This window comes from Marmota marmota, unplaced genomic scaffold, assembly GCF_001458135.2.
Source record: "Marmota marmota marmota unplaced genomic scaffold, marMar, whole genome shotgun sequence".
NCBI classification, from domain to species: domain Eukaryota; kingdom Metazoa; phylum Chordata; class Mammalia; order Rodentia; family Sciuridae; genus Marmota; species Marmota marmota.
This window is the reverse complement of record NW_025999932.1, coordinates 29,977,435-29,999,692: the sequence shown is the minus strand read 5'-3', so window position 1 is coordinate 29,999,692 and position 22,258 is coordinate 29,977,435. Positions and strand designations below refer to the sequence as shown.

Here is a 22,258-nt window from a genome sequence, read left to right as displayed (position 1 = left end):
AATAAAAATGACCACTAGTTTTGACAATTTTTCCTTGAGTCTTAGAATAAAAAAAAGTTTGAAAAATAATTTTTAACTGAGATCAAATTTATAATGAAGTGCAGAGATTTTAAATATAGACTTTAATGAGTTTTGATAATTATATATATTCATGTAACTGTCACCCATGCCAATTCAATGAGGATAGGGTTTTGAGAAAAAGGGTTTGGTTTATTGCTTTGTTAGCAAATGACAAGCACAGGGGACTCCAGTCATAAAGGCTGTGATTATGCCCATCAGAAAGAACAGAAGATTTTTAAAGAAGAGATTTATTCCAGGTGTTCCCTGTGGGGGGTTGTGATTCACTTGTTAATTCGGCATACAGCCAGTTCTTAGATCTTCTGTGTCATCCCTGAAGTCTGAATTACTTGGTTCCTATGGTGTATGTGGTCTATGATGGGAAACAGGTAATCCTGTTCTCCACCATCATGTTAGGAAGGGTGAGAGGGGAAGAGAAAAAAAAAAACATGTCTATCTTAAAATAAGCCTCAGTGGCAGAGCAGCAAGGGCTATATTCACAGCATGAGGTCGGCCACTGTTACATAACCAAACAAATTCAAAGAATACAGCATTTTCATTTACCTAAAAATTCTGTTATCACTCTTTTCTGTTAATTCCTTCAGTTTCCACTATCATTCTGATTTTTGTCACTTTATTTTAGTTTCTCATATTCTAGAACCTCATTAAAAATTGATAACAGCATTTACTTATTTGCATTTGGTACAGGTTTTTTACTTTGACCCAGTTAGTATATGTTGTATTATTCCATTATTTTTGCTTGCTGAATTCTACCACGCATTCTGTGAAAATATGTCTTTTAAATGTATATTATTATGATTCTTTGTACATTAAACATCCATACAAGCAAATGCATGGTAATGAAGATATTTAGGTTTGCAAAAGCTGGGCATGATGGTGGCTGAAAGAAATGGAAGGCTATCGCTAAGGGTGTGTTCAATCCCCAGTACAGAGAGAAAGGTGGGGGTGGTCCTTCAATAAGTAATATCATTAATGAGCTCTGAAATTCTTTCAAAAACTTAATGTGTTAACTAAGGTGATAAGAAGCCTTCTAATTCAACTTTTAAAGATAAAATTTACTTTAGCTTGTCTCATTTTAAATACATACAAGAGACCTAGTATAATCTGGGATCTAGGGGTGAAAGGAAAAAGCATAATAAATTTACTTTCAAATTCAGTTTTTTGGGGAACACTAAAAATAATTGTTTTAAAAAATCCATAGTTTTTTCTAGCATAATTTAGTCATAGTTTCTCAGAGAAAATTTTGCCACATAACTATTTTACCTGGATCTACATAGTTCCTGTAAGTTTAAATCACAACATCTTCATCATAGAAAATACATGAGAGCATGCCATGTGTGGTGGTGAAAGCCTATTTTCCCAGCAGTTCAGGAGACTAAGGCAAAAGGATTGCAAGTTCAAAGATAGCCTCAGCAATTTAGCAAGGCCCTAAGCAACTTAGCAAGACCTGTCTCAAAATAAAAAAAAGAAAAAGGGCTGGGGATGTTGCTGAAAAGTTGAGCATGCCTGGATTCGATCTCCATACCAAAACAAACAAACAAAAAACAAGAAGAGGGATTTATTCTCTGTTATGGCTTAGAGATGAGGCTTAATCCAAAAGCTCCTATATGAGACAACACTAGAACCTTCAGAGGTGAAATGACTGAGTTATGAGAGCCTTAATTTAATCAGTGTACTAATCTATTAATAAGGATTAATAGGGGTAACTGCAGGAAGTGGGTCACCAGAGGCTTGCCTTCGGCATATATATCTTATCCCTGTTGAGGAACTCTCTCTCTCTCTGCTTCTTGACTGTCATTTGGGGAGCTGCTTTCCTACACTTGCAGTCTTCTGCCATTGATGTTCTGCCTCACCTTGGGCCTAGAGCAATGCAATCAGCCATGTGTAGACTGAAACCTCTGAAATAGTATGCCACAACTAAACTTTTCCTTCTCTAAAAATGTTCTTGTCAGGTGTTTTGGTCACAATGGCAAAAAAAAGCTGACTAAAATACTCACATTTTCTCAAGTTTTCCTTCTGTCATATAGCTAGCGTGTACTTTCAGTGCCAACAAAACTCAGAATTCCTTAAAAACTGTGGTAATCCTTTATTTCTAAAATTTAAATGTTTGTATATGCATATGTATAATCTTAGTAGAAAAACTAAATACTTTAAACAGTTGAGAAAAAACTCAAGGGGAAAAATAACACTAAAATTCTCCATCCTAAGATTATAGTATACCACTTAGTTACTTGATCTATGAAGATATGCACATATAATTCCTAAAAAACCTAATAATTTTGGATCTCCTTTGTTTTAGAAATTAAGGCTCTTAAAAATGACTATGGGCTGGGCATGGTGGCATAGCCTATAATCCCAGTGACTGGGGAGGCTGAGGCAGGAGGATCATGAGTTCCAAGCCAGCCTCAGTAACTTAGTGAGGCACCTAGGAACTCAGGGAAACCTTGTCCCTAAATAAAATATAAAAAAGGCCTGGGGTGTGGCCCAATGGTTAAGCGCCCCGGGGTTCAATCCCTGGTACCAAAAAAAAAAAAAAAGACTATGGGTTTATAGAAATTTCAAAAATAAAAATAAATTGGCATTCTTAGCATAATATTTACAATTGATCTCAAATATTGTTAATTATAAAACACTCCAAAATATCATGGATTATTTAAATGTTAAAAAAAAAGGTTTCTTGGGCTAGGTGTGGTGGCTCCTGCCTGTGATCTCAGCATTCAAGAAGCTGAGACAGGAGGATCTTAAATTCAAAGCCATTAAGCAACTCAGTGAGACCCTGTCTCTAAATAAAACACAAAATAGGGCTGGGGATGTGGCTCAGTGGTTGAGGGCCATGGGTTCAAGCCCCAGTACTTCCTCCCCGACCCAAAAAAGGTATCTTGGAATCTATGAAATATAAGATAAAAACTGATGAAAAAATAATGATTTTAAACAATCTGTTTGGATTCTAATACCAACTGTATTGTCTTAATATTTCTGAATTTTAACTTTCTCTCATTTCTCAACTGGAAAGCTTAGGATAATATAAATTCAGTGTCTCATACATAATAATGTAAACTCCAGGAACATTAGTCTTATCTTGATGATGTTTGGAAGGTACACACTATTAACACTTAATACAATTTATTTTCTTTAGGAAAGAAGCTATAAATACCACTGTTGAGGTTTCCAATCTATTTACAAAACATTAATGAATCTGAAAGAAATGATGATAATCTATTATAATAATCAATTTAAATTTATAAACAATTTAAACACAATCTCACCTTTAAAATCTTTCTATATTCAATGTTAACTCTGTCAGTGCCTTTTGGGGATGAAGATCTGCTCCATGTTAGTGGTTTGTGATAAACATATTAATAATTTTTATCAATATTGAGTCTGCTGTGAAACACTATATATGTTTCTATGTAATTTATGAAAAGGTCAATCTTTTTATTTTTTATTTTTAGTGCATTATAGTTATACATAATAGTAGGGTTCATTTCGAAATATTCATAAATGCATATAACATAGCTTTTTCCAGTACCATCCCCTTACTTTTCTTCCTCCCCCACCCACTAATCATTTTATTACCTTGAGTAATTGACCATGAACGTTCTTAATTATGTTTTCCTTTAAACTTTATTAAACTATTGTTCTAATTCAAATTCCCATAGATATCTGAATTTTTAAAATGCATATTCTACTTTACAAAATAATCTCCTCAATAAAGTAATTGCCACAAACACCTAATAAGTTATCAATCCTTCTCATCTAACATAAGAAACACAAAATATTTAATATCTGCAAATAGAGAAGGAATACTAAATGCTAAATGAAAGTGATGCAAGATAAAGTGAATTATAGTTGTTCAGGCTATCCCTACCCTTAAAATAGAAAGAAAAATTATATAAAATTGTTGTTTTGTTTTGTTTTGTGTGTGTGTGTGTGTGTGTGTTTTGTGGTATGGGGATCAAATCCTGGGCCTTATTCATGCTAGGCAAGCACTCTATCACTGAGCTATATCCCCAACCCTCACATAGTTTTTAAAAAAATGATATATCAAGCTTTCAGAGAGAGCTATTGTTCAGACATTCTACAAGCAGCAATATGAGATAAACCCAAGTACTAGGGCATTTAGTTTTAATATGCATATTCTTATAAAGTTAATGCTATTTTACACAAATGACTGTAAAAAGTTTTTACAGGAAAACCAAGCAGATACAACTTACCACATCACGAAAGACAACGGCACGCAGGCGATTAATATCAACATCCTGAAGAAGTCTATCAGGATCTTTGATAGGAGAAAGGTTACCTGGAACATTTTCTAAGGGAGTCTTAAAAACAAAAAAGAATTGTAAAGAAGTAACATATTCCAAAAAATCATACAGAAGTATCATTTCCCACTATCTTTAACTTAGGCTGAACTGACTTCCTCCTCACAGAGCTAACATCTATTAATGACACCCAATTATAAAGCACATTTTTTGTTCTCTGCTCATGGTTTCTCTTTATCAGCACCATTACCACTATAGACCTATAAAGGCAGGTAACAGAATAGTAGGAAAAGACTGATCTTGAACTTCACAACATCTGGGCTCAAGCCTCTGCTGTGAGACCTTGTGCTTATTGTTAACATTTCTTTTAAGTCTCACTTTCCCTGTCTCTAATTAAAAATTGTCTTTGAGTCTCTAGGCTCATTTATTCATCAGGAATTTATAAAATGTGAGACTATCATGTTATATTACTTTTTGAGATTTTATAGATGTAACCATTTCATGATCTATAAAAAGACAAGGTAAGCTCTAAAAAAAGTTTTAGTCATAGCCCACTAAAGCTGAAAGACATTAATGAGCATTAAACTAAAACAATTTTTTATAACTGAAGAAATAAAAATCTACAGATTTTAGGTAATATAGCCACACAGTAAACTACAAAGTGAGCCAAGTTCCCTGAAACTCAATCTAGTACTTTTTGCATTTCTACAATGCATTAAGAATTATGTGGATTAAATTTGATAATATATGTAAAATGTCAAACATAATTTCTGAACCTAACAGGTTGTTGCTCTAATAAAAAATAACATAGGCCAACTTTAACTTCTCTATAGGGATTAATGGTCCTATTTAACTCCCAAATCAAAGTGTTTGATTCCTTTGTAGCACTGGATAATAAAAACAGTACAGTATGTGTAGGCTGATATTATTTGGTTTGTTACAATATCAAACTTACCACTTCTAGGACTTCAGGTGAGATCTTAACTTCTAAAAATCTCACATCATTGTGAATTACAAGATAATAATATTTATCAGAATATTATTAAAGAAAGTAACACATAATTTCTACCATAGATGAATTTATAGTGTTAAATGGGAAAAAAACTAGAAATATTTTAATTTATATACCATTTTACATTTTTACAAATGTGACCCTAATATAATTGGATCTTTTTAAAGTCTAAATGATAGGAAATGCTTGGATTATGGTTCATTTTTAAAACAGTAAAAAAAAATGAAGCCCCATGAAAGTTTGTGATTCATCCAAGTCCACACATACTAGTAGCAGGGAAGTTTTTACATCATAGTAAAATATTAACCATGGTTTACTGACTAAAGTGCCACATTAAAAAAACATAGAAGCACAGGGAGGGAAAACAAAACAAAACAATAACAACAACAACAAAAACCCACAAAGAACAAACACAAAACCTTACCACCTAGATCCTTATACTCCCTATACTGAAATGTGCTTTGTTGACAAGTCAAATCTTCCTAGTATTCCTATCTCCATCACTTATTCATTTTCAACACCAAATGAAAGTAAATCACTAAAAATTTCATTGGGCTTTTCTGTCTATATTCTATAATGAGGGCAATACTTGCCTTGAAAATCTTCTGAGGTGTTCCTAATGCCTATTAAAGAAAGTATACACATCTTTGGGATCTAAGTTTTCCAAAATACTAATTTCTTTATTCATTTCCTAAGTATATATTGACTTTAACTTCTAGAGACAGAAAGGAAATCATTTTCAACAACATGTTAAATAATAACATAATATATTAATATTAATATTAAAATATAAATAATATCTTGCCAGAATTTTAATATATTACTTCTTTTTATATAATTGATACAAACACCCTATAAATTGAGATTTGTATCCACAGACTTAAGAAATTAATCTCAAGTCAGGAAACCAATAAGTGGTAGAGTCAGAATACTAACTCAAGACTGTACCTTTTTACAATGTATGCACAGTGTCCTAAATGCTCCAAAATTACAAAGTTGTATAAGATGTGGACACTACCCTCTAACAACTAATAGTCTATTATGTCATACAAGAAATATGACTCAGATTATTGACACATTAATATTTAATTTCCCAAGCACTGGAGAGCCCTATGGAGTCTTGTGATAATTTGTGGTTAAATTATTACTCTTGTGAATATTTCCCTGACAGTAGTGAAAAAGAAAAGAGACTGCAATATTACCAATAACCAACCAACATGATTAATATGTGGTTGGTCTGTTTGAAATTGACAGAAGTTACAAACCATAGTCTTTGTAAAATTATTTCAACTCTTATTTCCTATTTTCATTTATTGAGCAAAAAAATTACTAAGCCATATTAAACATCTAATTATAAGTACAGTGAATATAAAGAGACATATGGGTTTTATGAAAACATCAGAGAAATTTGTTTTAGATTGAGATGGTGGTCAGAAATGTCAGAAAACATATCCCTGTAGGTTTTTCTTTTCTTTGAGACAGGATATTGCTATATTGTTCAAGCTGGTATTGAGGTTGTGGTCTCAAGTGATCCTTCCTCCTTAGCCTTCAAAGCAAATGGGACAAAAGGTATGCTCCACCATAAGCAGCTTGAGAGAATTAACATTTAAACTAAACCTAAGATCTGAACTAATTTTAGCTGGCTAAAAAATAAGGAGGAAGATTTCAAGTAAAGGTAACTATGTAAAAAGCTAAGATGTTAAAAAAAACTTTCGGTGAACTGAATAAAATCTAAAGTATGACTAAAATTGTACAAGCAAAGAGAGGGTAAATACACATGCAGGAGCTAGGGACAGAATTGCAGACCAATCATGGAGGACCTTGAAAATCATGCTAATAAAACTGGATGTAATGCCAATGTCAGGAAAATATCTGATAGTGAATGCAGAATGAGAATCATTAATACAATCCCCAAAATATTCTATATTGTCCATATATTTGGTGGTATTAAATATATATTTCTTGACTGTCATGTCTGTCACCAAAAAAAGCACATCCATTTAAAAATTGCATTTCTCATACACTGACCTCTGAGAATACATGTAATGCTTAAAAATAGAAAAGAACTAAAAAATTTTCGTGCTATGTGCTAACATGATTCTCCTAAGATCCCTATGAAATAGAAATTATGAGTATATTCTTCAATAACCTCCCAAATGCAAATTTCAGACAGATTAATTAATCTTGCCAACATAGGTTTGAAGCAGAGAAGTAGGCACCAGAGCCTAAAGCTATCTGATTACAAATACCATGTTGCTTTGTTTTCATAAACTAAAACAAAAATTTTTCCCAGTAAATTATATTTCACATAGAAAATGACTGATTACCTTTGATGTCGTTGTGGCAGTCACACTTTGGGGAACTTCCTGAGGTTTACTGCTTCCAAGGGAAGATTTGTTTCCCCTGTCTCTTTGTCTTTGTCGACATTCTAAACAGTTTCTCACAGCTACACAACAAACTATTTAAAAAGTTAAAATCATTATGATTGTAAATTGTTCACTTAGATGTACTGAATAAAATATGCTGCTTTATTCTTTTTGTAATTTTCTCTTTCCCCTATTCACAATTACTTTTAAGATCAATTACATCAATGTATTGTGTAATCATGAAATACAATAATGAAAGCACAATATGTATAATATATATGTTATATTATATACCTAAAAATAAAAACAAAATATACTACCAGACAGCTGAAGGAACAGAGAATACTACTATGCTCTCTGAAGCTCCCAATATATCCTTTCTTATTCTATTTTCCTCCCTTCTTCACAATTCTGAAATTTAGTAATAAAGCTTTTAACGAAATTCACATGTGATTTTAAAATTTTAACGATAAGGCATCTGCCCTTAATTTGACTATCTTGGTGATTATACTAATCATAACTTCCCACTTCAGGAATATTTAAGTTCTACAAATCCCAATGTTTACATTTCCTCATGGTAGGTGACCCTGTGGTCTTTGACAATAGGCATCCAATACATTCATGTAATGAAAGCAATAAGATATAATAAGTTGTACAGATTTTGGACTTAGACCATCTGAACTTGAATCCTGGCTCTACAATTAATTAGATGTGTGATCGTAGACCAGTGGTTTAAACTCTGGGTGCCTCAATTTCCTCACATGTAAAATGAGAATAAATACAGTAACTCATTTAGAGGGCTGTTGTGAAGATTAATTAACACATGTAAAGTGCTTAGAAAAGTAATTAGTATCTTTAAGAGGTGATAAATAAGGCTTCCCGACTCACTTATAAAGATTTCCTATAGCTGAGAAAACTCATAATGTGTAAAAATGAAATCAGTCTTATATTTAGAAATAAAAGTTCAGAATAACCAAATTAATATTGATTTCAAGATACTGAGGCATTTAAAAACATGTCTTTCTCACGTTTGTTTGCTGACATGTTTGTGGGCCTAGGTCACTAACCTCAGTACTAGTTTATCAAAATAGAATTCATAAATGGATTTGTATTAAAATCACTTCAATGAAATGCTATTGTCTCAATGAGTTTAAAATAATTCCAAATACATTTAACTATATTTTAAGTGATAAAAGATTAAAGATTTCCAATTCCATGAAAATTCCAATGTGAAGAGGTAAGATTTTGAAATTTGATAATTCTAAAGAATTACAAGACAATCACTAAATTAAATAATCATCAATACTGTATGTACCACAGTGCTGCAGAAAAATAACCTGTAAGTAATTATGTAATGTGCACTGCTCTTCTTAACAGACTTACCTAGTCTTAAGCACTGTCGCATTAAACCTCCAGAAGACATGTTCTTTTCAGCTTCAATCTCACTGAAATTCAGAGAGCTGGCAAACACAAGGACGTCGACCATAGCCATCAATCGACTGAGGAAAGTAACTGCAGTCTCAGCTGACATGCCTTGTGTCACTTCAATATTTTCCAATTCCGTCTTTAAAAAAGTAGAAGAGTTAAGCCTTGTTTAAAAATGGAAAACACAATATAACATATACTACAGGTGAACATAAGTTTAGTAAAAATAGTAAACAAAAGTGAAAATGAATACATATGTAACTTAATTATGTCAAATTTATTTATCACAGTTATCTTTGACTAAAGGAAAAGAATATTTTAAAAATGCTGATTTTAAATGTCATTAGTTATAAAAAACTATTTATATTTAAGATCATCTCGCAATGATCTTATTTAGAAATACCCACACATATGTACTCACATTAATTTGGTTTTATTTTGTTAATTCACAAATAGATAAAATCGATATTTCTTTCCTAAAATCCTTACTCTCATTTATAAAACATTATATTTTATCTTTTTTATATGTCTAATGAATAATGGTAAAAATATACTGTGATTTCATTAGGCCTCAAAATGAGATGGCTGTCAAGTTAGAATGTATAATAATTTCCTATGAATTTTAGAATAAACTAAAACTACTAGGTACTTTATATGTACAATAAAACTCTAGGGTAAAAATAATCAAGAGGATCATTAATTCCTCTAGACATGTGTGACCTATAAAATAGTAACAATAAGAAAAATCAGTAGCTCTAGACTGGAAGCTATACTTTCACTAAAATATTGCCAGTTACAAAAATCTAATTTCCTCTTTCAAGAAAAGATTACAAAGTATTCTTTTTCTTAACATGGGAGACTGTAGTTTTGTAAGCAATGGCAACATTTTTAAATTTATTTACCATTGTATACAATATAGCATTTTAATGATTTTGGTTCTTTATGATTAGGCTTTATTTTCTCAGTGCCTAAAGGAGTGAAGAAGAGTCATGAATGCTTTAAAAATAAAATTTCTGCTGTTTAAATTTTCTGCATATATCCATACTAAGCATACTGATTAAGCTATGTCTTAACAAAATGATACCACTATGAGGCAAGCATATGTGATAGATTTCCGATTATAATTAATGTTTCATTTTGACATTGTATATCATTATACCTAAACTTCTTTCTGCTTAGAAGAAGCAAGGATATTAATATGAAAATGTCAGGAAAAAAAAACACCAATGGGAAGATTAAACTAAAAAATTCCTAAGTAATTCTATACAAGATGGGTAATCAAACTGGTAAGTGACTACTGTAAGCACTAAAGAACTTAAGAACTTTAGTGCTACATGGACTAACCTCAGTTCTAAATGTAGTACAAAATGTACCAACCTTTCTTCCTTCCATTTAACATCAAATAGGGTTAAAACCATTCTGGCTAAAATGAGCTTGTAAATACAAATCTATTAGTCCTTACTGATTTACAGTAGTATGCCAATTCAGTATCCATGGCCTAAAACGGAATAAATTCATAACTCACATTTTACCAGGCAAATTCCGTATTTTTTTAACTTTCTGAATATATAGCATCATTTTATATGTAGCATGGATATGGCATCATGAATTTAAAATCTATGACCACGACAGAATAGTTCATAAGAAAAAACAAGATTTTTAAATCTCTTTTCTGAAAATTCAGTATTCTCTAATGGAATGGAAAATGTGGCCATTGCTTAGGTCTAACAAATATTCCAAATAACTTTAAAAACATTAGAATTCAGTATATGTCCTCAAAATGTGTCATCAAAAAATTCATCATCATTTCAAGATACTGAAATTATGAGATCTATCTTATTTTTTAATGGTTTGATTTTCCAGTTGTTTAGAGTCTATAGGTCTAATCTTCAAAATGTGCTTTCATTCAAAATGAGGACATTATAAACAGAATAATTCAATTTTCCACATAATTTAACAAAGTGTTTATTTTTTACTAAAACAATAAAATGTTAAAGTAAAAGGCATTTTTAACACAAACAATGAGCTAAAAAAGAATTCTTATATTCTATATAGAAATAATTTTATAAATATGATGAAATGTTACATGAGCATCTTATGACAGGGCTTACAAATAAAGATTACTTATACACAGCTACTATAAATCTCAAACTATCTCTCATCCTATTTCCTTTAATTGGAAATCTGATCAGATACATGACAGTAACAATATTGCTTTCAATTATATAATAGTTTGTTTATTATAGTTAATTATAAAAAAGTAATTAATAAATTTGAAAAATTAAGCTTTTAGTGAATCTTAATACAAAGGATATACCTAATGTTAAAGATGGTATGAAAACTCAAAATATAACCAAGTCAAAAATTTCATAAATAAGTAAAAATAAAATTTAAAACAGAAAAACCTAAAAATTACTGCAGAAATAATACTAACCTTAGAACCCTGGACATGCATTAGACAAAAACAGACAAGAGACCAAAAAAAGTACAAGAAAAGGAAATTATTAAAATTAAATGAAAATATAATGTAAAATTGAAAAACAAAATAATATATTTTAAAATTATATTTGATTATTTTATCAAAAGCAAAATTCTCAGAAGAGATATTCATTTTATAAATTGCATAAGGTTAAAAGTTAAATATTTAGACTAAAATTTATTTTTTATTTGAATAACTCTGCCCAAATAATATATACATATATATGTATAGCTTATGTAGTAGAAATTATGCATACTCTAGTTTACAAAACAAATATCTTTTCCTACTAGATGATTAATGAAACATTTTAACACATGAAGTAAATAATGCCTCTGGGAAATAAACTATTTATAGTAACTTTTTAGAATTTTATAAGAAAATCATATTATAATTTATTTCCTCAAACATTCAGAATTTTTCCTATAAATCAAAACTGAAATATATAAGTGATTAAACTTAAAACCCCTTTTCCATGCCAGAAAAGAACTCGCTGATACACTAAACAAGGCCTGCATACAAGCATGATAATGATGTATTATACTAAGTTTCAGAGTTTTAATAAGAATCATATTCATATAACAAAAACTTTACAGTGGGGGCTGGGGTTGTAGATTAGTGGTAGAGCATTTGCCTAGCACGTGTGAGGCACTGGGCTCAATCCTCAGTACCACATAAAAATAAATAAATAAATAAAGATATTGTGTCCATCTATAACTTAAAATATTTTTGAAAAAACTTTACAGAGGATTAAATTTAATAATATTCTCTGTTACTATTATTGATTTTTAATAACAAATGTATGTGAGTATACATTTAAAAATGTGCTATTTTTAGGGCAGATTCACTGGAAAACAAAAGCTTTCTGAGAAAACCACAGTATGATCATTAATATGAGATAAACACAAGTAAAAACAAAAGTATTATTAGTCATTTTTCCAAATCTATCAACTATATGTCATTATAATTAAAGATTAAGCTAATTAAAATTAAGAGTTTGTCATCAATTTTGGCTAGAAAAAGGAAAAAATATTGATCTAACTTATGATGATATTATAGTAAAACCAGAAATTCCATTCTCTATTAATTTTGGGGGGGGGGGACAGACAAAATTAAACCATATATGACATCAAATTAAATTCTAAACAGTCAGTCTTCTGGACGGTTGATCAAAATGGTCTTCTTAAAATCACAAAAGTGATTGTACAATTTGTGGTTGATACATGTTTTTTGCTGCTCTTCATTTTTTCCCCTCTGATTCTCTGCTTTCATTCATGAATAACTTGAACAATGTGATTGAAAAAAAAAAATGAGAAGATTCAATTGACTAGATCCCAAAATAATGCAAAAAAAAAAAAAAATCAGTCACAAAAATTCCTTCCTCAAATGAAAGTTTGATCAAATTGAATATAAATGATCTATTTTTGAAAGTATTAAAATTAACACTATTTGTTTAATTTAGAAATTAAAACGATTTTCTGATTTATTTTCTGTGCCAGGTATGATTTTAAGTAACCTATTCAACCTAAAATCTCAAAAAGTGATACTTACTCAAGAATATTAAGTTCATATGGATGTGTGACTGTATTCTTTTATACCTCAAGTTTCTATTACAAGAAAGATTAACCTAAACAATTAAAATTTTCTTCCAGGATAATGATACAGCAACGGTAATATACAAATGTTACTCCTGGTATACAATGCTATATTCATCTAAGTTTCCTCTTCTAGGCCAATCTTATGGAAATAACAAGCAAAAAGATGATAGTATTTTAGTCTTTTGTTATCAAAGTATATCACCCATAATAACTTAGTTCCAAAAAATACTAAACACCTCCAAAATAACTCAAGAAAAAAAACTTTCATTAAGAGCATTCCACATCAAACACTTTTGTATATATCACTTAATCTTCAAAAACCACTGTGTGGGATAATTAATATCATTTAAAAAAATAAAAACACCAAAGTTGAGCTCAAATCTGGTAAACGGTTGAGCCCTGGTAAAAATACAGGTCTATCTTATGCTAAAACCCACACATCTTCAATTAAATCATGATTCCTAAAAAGGTCATATCTGAGTCTCAGTGCGAAATGACTTGTTTTTTAAAAAGCAGTCAATTACCTGAGATGTACACTTTTTCTGAGAAATTAGAAAGACATATTCTTGGGTTGAGTTTTGGGTTGTTATTTTTTAAATAAGGAACTATAGAGAATACTTAGCATTCTACTTATCTTCTCAAAAGTTAATATAATTCAATATTGGAAATGTCAAATGACAAAAAATCATTAGTATGGCTGAGTGTAAAAGGTTACATATAGAAAATATAATGACCAAAACATTAAGTGACATTATTTTTAAAAATTAACAATTAACAATTGGTAAGTCAAATTCAAGTTCTTATTTAATAATAATTAATTTTTTTAAGTTCTATCTACTGAGTTTTCAATGATTAGTAACAGCTAATAAAATTTTCACATGTCACCATCCTATAATGTTCTTATTTTATATGGAACTGATGCCCTATAGTGTTCAACAAACTATGGCCAATAGAATAAATCTGTCCCACTTCCTATTATATAAACTGTTCATTTTATTTAAAGATAATTTTTATTTAGCACAAATTTTAAAATTTCATAAAGTTTTATGAAATGCACACATGTCTATTTGTTTATGTACTACGGTTGCTTTTATACTTCAACAGCTGAGTAGAGTAACTGGAACAGACAGCATATGGTCCACAAATCCTAAAATATTTACTATCTTGCCCCATACAGAAAAAGTTTTCCAACTACTATCATAGCCATTATTACTTCCATTTATTCATAATATTCACATTTGTCATATATTATATGAAAATTGTAAAAACTCCATATACTTAAACAATATACTAGAACACTCAAACATTAATTTCAAATGTTTCTATTTGTATGCTGCCAACGCTTCCTTTTTCTCTTATACATTCCAAAATTCTTTCTGGTCTTTTTAAATCTAATTTCAAAAACCAGTATTTTCAGTTATGATTTCCTTCTTTATTCAACCTTCTCTATCTTTTTTCTCTCCAGTACATTCAACTTTAAGCAAGAATATAATACAATCTGATAACACAAAAACAAAAATTAATACTCAGTATCCACCATGGTTCTACCAGACATTGAGTAGGAAAAAGGCTCTGGCTGTTTCTTTCTTTTTCTTTTTTTTTTTAATAATTTTTTTTTAAAGAGAGAGAGAGAGGGAGAGAGAATTTTTTTTTTTGAGAGAGAGAATTTTAATATTTATTTTATTTAGTTTTCGGCAGACACAACATCTTTGTTTGTATGTGGTGCTGAGGATCGAACCCGGGCCGCACGCATGCCAGGCGAGCGCGCTACCACTTGAGCCACATCCCCAGCCCACTGGCTGTTTCTTTTAAGGAAGTAGTTTATTTAAAGAATGTAAAACTATGTATGTTGGACTACAAGGCATAGGTATAATCAGTTAATAGACCAAAAGGACAGAAATATAAAGACAAAGACAATTTTTTAAAAAAATATTCTACTGTTAAATGAATTCCCAAATCTGCTGAGAATAGTCAGACATAAGTAGTTGTAAATTCCAAATAGTGGTCCAAATTGCTTAGGTAATAATTTTGAGAGTCAGACTTTAAAGTGTCAGTACCTTTATCATACATTTATTATAAAATAGGTAGAATGAGTGATGTAATAGTATATAAATCGTGTTTAAAATTTAATTCACTAATTTAATATTTTCTCCATGTTAATAATTAGAGATCATTTGGCTTTAAAATTTGGAAGATTGGTAATGTGAATATTTCAAATCTACACAAAGTTTAATATCTTTTGCTACACTGTTTATTTTATATAAAGATCATTTCTTTTGTTCTGCACAAATTTTAAAACATTCAATATTCATTTTGAAGTAAATTTTAATGCAAACTTTTTAAGTCTCTTAATAACAAGTTATATTTACAAGACATAAAACAAAATTTATTATATTGAAGAAAACTGCCACATGGAAAACAATGATATATTTATTCTTTAGTATATAGCAGCAGAAAAAAATCCTATCTCAATTCTAGAATACATGTTTAAAAATTTTACCAGAATTTGGTATAAATCACTAGTAGAAAATAGATACTAAGAAGAAGGAATGGTATATGAGCCTCAGGATCCTTGCCCTTGACACAAATCATCAACCAATCTTCTTGTTCTTCATGGTTTCATTTTCTTTATTTAGCTGCTAATTCCATTAAGGATTTAATGATGACCTGTGGCATTCCATCCCAAGTTAGTTCCGTAGACTTACTGAATAAATTCATTATGCCTCGAGGAAGTGTATGAATATACAATCTGTAGTTGCTAATATTAAACTGCAATAATGCTCTGGTGGTTGTGGCATTGACAAAAAGATAGAAAAAGAATCATGTAAAAAAACCTTGTAAATGATGAAGTCAGAGATCAATTGGAAATATTGTCTCACCAAGCAATATATATCTAAATAAAAACTGCAAGTTTCTCTCTCACAAAAGTACTCTTTCTGGGATTAAAGGTAGGCTTCCAATATGGCAGCAAGAACACAGGTTATATATGAAGCACAGTTCTATATTCTTTCCTACCTAAGCAAGTAGCTATGGATTCCTGTTTTGGTCTGAATTGAAGATATTTTTATTTTTTGTGGTACTGAGGATTGAACCCAGGTTATTGTGAATGCTACTGAGGCACTCGATGCTGAGCTACACCCTCAGCCTTAATAATAATATACCTCTTTTTTTTTTTTTAATTGGTGCTGGTATCAAACCCCAGGCTTCATAAATGCTAGGCAAGTACTCTACCACTCACTATGTAACTAGTCCTGAATCAGATATTTTTAAAATGACAACTAAAATCTAAAGTTAGTATTGATCTATCACATTTTAAATAATATATCTAATTAACACTAAATGCTTTTCAAGTTTATCATATTAATACATTTTAATATTTTATATAAAAACAAATAAAGAAGGGGATTAAAAATATGTTGACCCAGGAGAAAGTAAAATCAGGTAACAATGTCACATGGGATATTAGCAGTATATCAGCTATGGTAGTGGATTCAAAGAAATATATATAGAAAATATAAATCTTTTACAGATATGGCTCTTCCCCCAAATCACTCAAAACCCACATACCTTAAATCTGACACTAACTAATCATATATATATGACATATAAATATATTTATAACCATATAAATATATATATGTGGCTGGAATATATATTTAAATGGTTAAGAAGTTCCCTCAGGAGAACTTGTTTTGTTAAAATTTACCTGCTAACTGTACCAGATGCAACAGAAATGCTCAATTCATGTAATTATAAAAATCAACCACTAGATGGAGGCAAAATACTTACAGTTGGTGATGTAGCTGCAGAGAGCAAAGGTAAAATTCCTCCACAAGCAATAATGATGTTGTCTACCATTTGGGAAATGAGGTGAATTGTGTTATGTACAAAAATAATATTTTCATTGCTATTGACAAAATCCATTACAGACTTTGTTGAATGGCTAGAATATCAGAAAAACAAAACACAAATGAACATTTCCTTGGCTTAAGAATACGAAGTTTAAATACATTAGAATATGTTTAAATACAATTATAGATATAATATAGAGAAGCTAGACAAATTTAAAATGGAGTTACTGTAAAAAAATTTAAAACTTAGAACACCACCAAAATTTACATATCACCACAGAGTTTTTGTATCTAAATGTATTACCTCATTTGTCTCTGCCTGATATTAACTAGATTCTAAGACATATGACTAGGTCAATGAATTTAGCTCAAAGTATTTATTTCTGCCAAATCTGAGTGTTTTGTTTTGAAAAGTAAAACAACTGCATAGTTAAACTTCACCTTTTAGGAAGCTTCAGTTTGTCGCACTGCCTGACTGAGACCAGTCATGTTGAAAATGTATACTGCAAGTCACAGAAGTGACGTGATAGAGAAGTGTGAGTAAATTGGACTTATTGAGTAAAAAGAAGAAAAAGATATCAAAGTTGGTCATCAATGTGTTTTCTCATGTAAAACATGCAATGTAGATCCCCAAAGAAATACACTCCTTTAAGTTAATGTCAGTCAGGAATATGAACTGTTTTGTCTAATTGGGGGGGGGGGGGAAACAAGATTATCCCACAATCCAACTAAGCTCAATGATAACTCATCTTTTCAGGACTATAAAAAATTATATATTATATTTTGCATTTCAGAAAGTATTCCCATCCTAAAAACTAAGTGCTAGCTTCTAAAAAAAATTTAATTACATGAAATTCTGTTTGGTGAATTTCTCAAGTGCCCATGAAAGAAAACAAAGACACAATATGTTGATGAAAGGAAGGTATAACTCACTTTTGGAGTACTAATACTATAACTAGTAAATTACATTTTTTAGTCTCCATATACCAATCCTCACATTAATAGTAATATACTTCATGGTATTTAATTTTCTTCAGTTATCATCCCTAGGTAACTTAGCTGATAACATTAAAAATAAAAATTGATGAGTAGCTGAAGAACTGATCAAATAAAATCAAAAGATAGAATTTCCTATGGCAGAATTTATTTACTGCTTCCACAACATTCTTGACTTCTTTTCTGCTAAAATAGTCTAGATTTTCTTCTGTTATTGAGTTGTGTTGGCAAGTCTCCTCAGTTACTAGGAAATAAATCCAATATTGGTCTATATAGACTAGTCATTATAATCCCATTCCCTTTTCCTATTATCTATTTAGAAATAAACATGTGATATTGCTGGACCATAAGGAGAAAATTTCTTGAGGGACTTTTTCCAGGAAAAAAAGAGAGAAAGAGAAGATGAAGCAATAAAAAAAGAGGTAAAGGAGAGAAAAGAAGAAATGTGAGAGGGAATAGAAAAACGGAAGAAGGAAGAAACCCTGCCTTTTAATTTGGGCAAGTTTCCCATGTTCAACTGATTCTGGGAGCTAAAGCAGCCACCATGAATCCTAACCAGAAACAGGGAGAAGCAGAGAAGCCAGCTTGGATCCTGAGCATGTCATCCAGTTGATTAAGTTGCTGATAGTAACAGTACTTTGTTACTTATAGCCACCAAACTTCCTAATTTACATACATGTATGTGCAAATGATACACTCTCATAATTCATTCATTTGTTACACACTTGCTATTAGAAAATTAAATTGAAAATGAGGAAAAGTAGTAATTAATTCATGTAGATTTTTTTCCTTTAATTAAATTGGAACTGAAATCCATTAACTGCTTAAATAGTATAGGCTCTAAAATCAAACATTTGCAGGGGATGATTTTAAGTTTTATTTTATCATTATATATTATAATATTATCAAGAATAAACATAGGCCAGGCATGGTGGTGCACTCCTATAATCCCAGTGGCCCCAGGAAGCTAGGATAGGAGGATGGAGACTTCAAAGCCATCTCATTGAGTTGCTTAGCAATGGCAAGGCGCTAAGCAACTCAATGAGACCCAGTCTCTAAATAAAATACAAAACTAAGGCTGGGGATGTTGCTCAGTGGTTGAATGCCCCCGAGTTCAATCCCCAGTACACCCAAATTTTAAAAAACTAAAAAAAGAATAAATATAGTACATGATATCAACTTTAACAGAAAAAGATAAAATCAAGAAAATATCAATTGAAGTTAATTAAACCTTTTTTATATATATAAGGCTATACCAGATTTACAATTTTTGTTCTTTAATTTCATTAAGACCACATCAATGTTTATACCAGCTCAATTCACAATAGCTAAACTGTGGAAGCAACCTAGATGCCCTTCAATAGATGAATGGATTAAAAAATTATGGTATATACACACAGGAATATTACTCAGCATTAAAAGAGAATAAAATTATGGCATTTGCAGGTAAATGGGTGGAGTTGGAGAATATGATGCTGAGCGAAGTAAGCCAATCCCCCAAAACCAAAGGCTGAATGTTCTGATAAGCAGATACTGATCCACAAGGGCGGCGAGGATAGGGCTAGAGGAACTTTGGGGCAAAGGGGAGCGGAGGATGAGGAAGGAGGATGGGGACAGGAAAGATGGTGAAAGAAGACAGACATCATTACCCTAGATATATGTATGACTGCACATATGGTGTGACATTACATCATGTACAACCAGAAAAATGGAAAGTTGTGCTGCAATTGTGTACAATGAATCAAAATGCATTCTGCTGTAATGTATACCTAGTTAAAATAAATTAATTAATTGAAAAATTTTTTTAAAAATGTACATTCAGTTGTGCTGAAGAACTTAAGAAAAAAATTATACCACAACAACAAAAAAAAAAGACTAATTGTTGAACACCTATTGAAGTAAGTCCTAAGCTTTATAAACTCAATGAAAATTTGTTTCTATCAAAATTTTAAATATTTAATTTTTTAATAAACTTAATTTGTATTATTCAGTGACATAAATCACTAATCAATTGATATCAATAAAAATATTCATGTTTCTTAAGTGAAAATGGTGTTATTTATATAAAGGAAATAGTTCTACCTTCTCCAAACATGTACATCTGTTTCTAATGCAAATAGCAAATCTGTGAGAAGCCGCTGATGCATTGGAGACCATTTAAACTCTGGAATCCGAAACATCGTAGTCCGGGGTCCTGGGCTGAACTGGCGCCTCTGCTCCTCAGTCATGGGCATCCCACGAAATCCTAAATCAACTCGGAGATCTCGATCTTGTTGGGTGATAGACCGACCCTGAACTGCCTGAAAAAGAAAAGTTAAACTTTTGTGAAGCACAAAACAAATGCCTGATGTAAAAATGAAAACAGTACATATAATAAAGTGGGTAAAGCTTTTACGTATGACTTGGATAGGTTAAGATATTTTAAATATATTGTTCACCTGTATTTCCCTGAACAGGAACCTTTTCAGTTAAAAAGATCAGTAGTATAGGTTCTATCCTTTTATTTCTGAAAATAGGCAAGGCAATCAAATGCCCACGGTTAACACCAAAGTTTACATTTGAAAAACAGATCCTGTTTGCCCTAATGTAGGGTCTTTACATTAGGCCACATGACTTTCTTAGGAAAGTAAGCAAGTATGAAATTAAGTATACTGTATGTCATCAACTAGTTCTAACTACAAACACATGACTGGAAGAAACATTATTTCAACAGGTTTAAGGTAACTTCAAAGTTTATTTCACTCACAATACTTCAATTCAAAAACAAGTGCACATGTTAAGCTAGAAAACAAAGCAGAAAGAAGACTGTGAACTCCCAATGAAAAATGGGCAAGCCTAGTGATTATTATGTTCAATAAACAATGCACCATGTTTGCCTTTATTTTAAATCTGTGCCTAATTTGATATTCCCATCACCTGCAAATTATCTATAGTACAACTGCCACAAAAATGAAAACTGGCAGTTAACAAAGAAAAAAATAACTTTTCCACACACAGAATTTATTATGAAGAATTCTTATTGGAATACAAAGACATCAGGTAAGCATGGTTTCCTATCTGTAATATAACTGTGATGGAAACATGCTAAAGTTATTTTCAATGACATTAAAAGGGAAGTGGGAAACCCAGAAAAAAAAAAAAAAAGAAAACTCAAATCTTTTATTTATTTATTTATTTTTTTTTTTGATACTAGGGTTTTAACTCAAGGGCACTGACCACTGAGCCATATACCCAGTTTCTATTTAATTTTTTGTATTTTATTTAGAGACAAGATCTCACTGAGTTGCTCAGTGCCTAGCCCTTGCTGAGACTGGCTCTGAATTCTCAATCCTCCTATCTCAGCCTCCCAAACCACTGGGATTTCTGTGTCTCATGAAAACCCAATTCTTTAAGGGTAAAAGTATTATTGTTAATTTCTCAAAGTCTTAACTACAATAGCATTATTTAGCCCAGAAAATAAGAAAATAGTCACAACTCAAATTCAAAAATTAAATCTGTATCAGAAAACATCGTGGTTTTTAGCTTTATTCTGGTAAAGTTAGAATTGTGGCACTAAGATTTCCCTACTACTATGCCTAAGAATCTTTAATTTTTTCATAACAAATTTTTATCCACATGGTTGTAAAGAAAATTCTCACTACTGATAATTTCAAATTTTCTCAGCCATATTACCTACCTCACAGAGTTGTTGTGAGGATTAAATCAGAAAACATCTATCACAGTGCCCGGAACATAGAAGGCACTTGATAAATAACAGTTCCCTTTTCCCTTCCCCTTCATTTATCAGTTCAATCTGGGCTGCAAGTCCTCTTTTCTATAATCCACAGAACAGGATTGGGCCTGAAGCTTAAAAGGTTAAAATTAATCAATTATTCAGAATGACGATTGTGAGTACAAAATGTGTAAATATAGTCATGGAGTCATAAAATTTAGAAAGGGTAGAGACTTTAGAGGTCATATGTTAATCTAGTACAATGTTTCATACTATATAAGGATCTTAAGCCCAGAGTGGTTGAGCAAAGCTGCTACACACACACACACAAAAAAAAAAATGTAACAGAATTGTAAATATAAATCAGATACTTTTAATTACTCTTAATTTCATATATATATATATATATATATATATATATATACACACACACACACACACATACATACACATACTACCACACCAAATTCTATAAGACACTA

At 30.9% G+C, this 22,258-nt stretch overlaps 1 protein-coding gene across 13 annotated transcripts in view; it reads right to left on the bottom strand.

Moving 5' to 3' along the window:
• The window catches only part of Nbea (neurobeachin), a 646,499-nt gene that overhangs the window by 429,570 nt on the left and 194,671 nt on the right, over positions 1 to 22,258 (bottom strand). For 9 of the 13 annotated variants that reach the window (XM_048800828.1, XM_048800832.1, XM_048800824.1 and 6 more), the window contains 6 exons: positions 20,147 to 20,364; positions 17,007 to 17,160; positions 11,578 to 11,586; positions 9,102 to 9,282; positions 7,680 to 7,810; positions 4,293 to 4,400 (listed from right to left, as the gene is read on the bottom strand). In XM_048800828.1, the coding sequence (XP_048656785.1) occupies positions 4,293 to 4,400; positions 7,680 to 7,810; positions 9,102 to 9,282; positions 11,578 to 11,586; positions 17,007 to 17,160; positions 20,147 to 20,364 (801 nt within the window). The remainder of the gene's footprint in view (positions 1 to 4,292; positions 4,401 to 7,679; positions 7,811 to 9,101; positions 9,283 to 11,577; positions 11,587 to 17,006; positions 17,161 to 20,146; positions 20,365 to 22,258) is intronic. The other 4 variants (XM_048800829.1, XM_048800825.1, XM_048800836.1 and 1 more) reach the window with 1 other exon arrangement.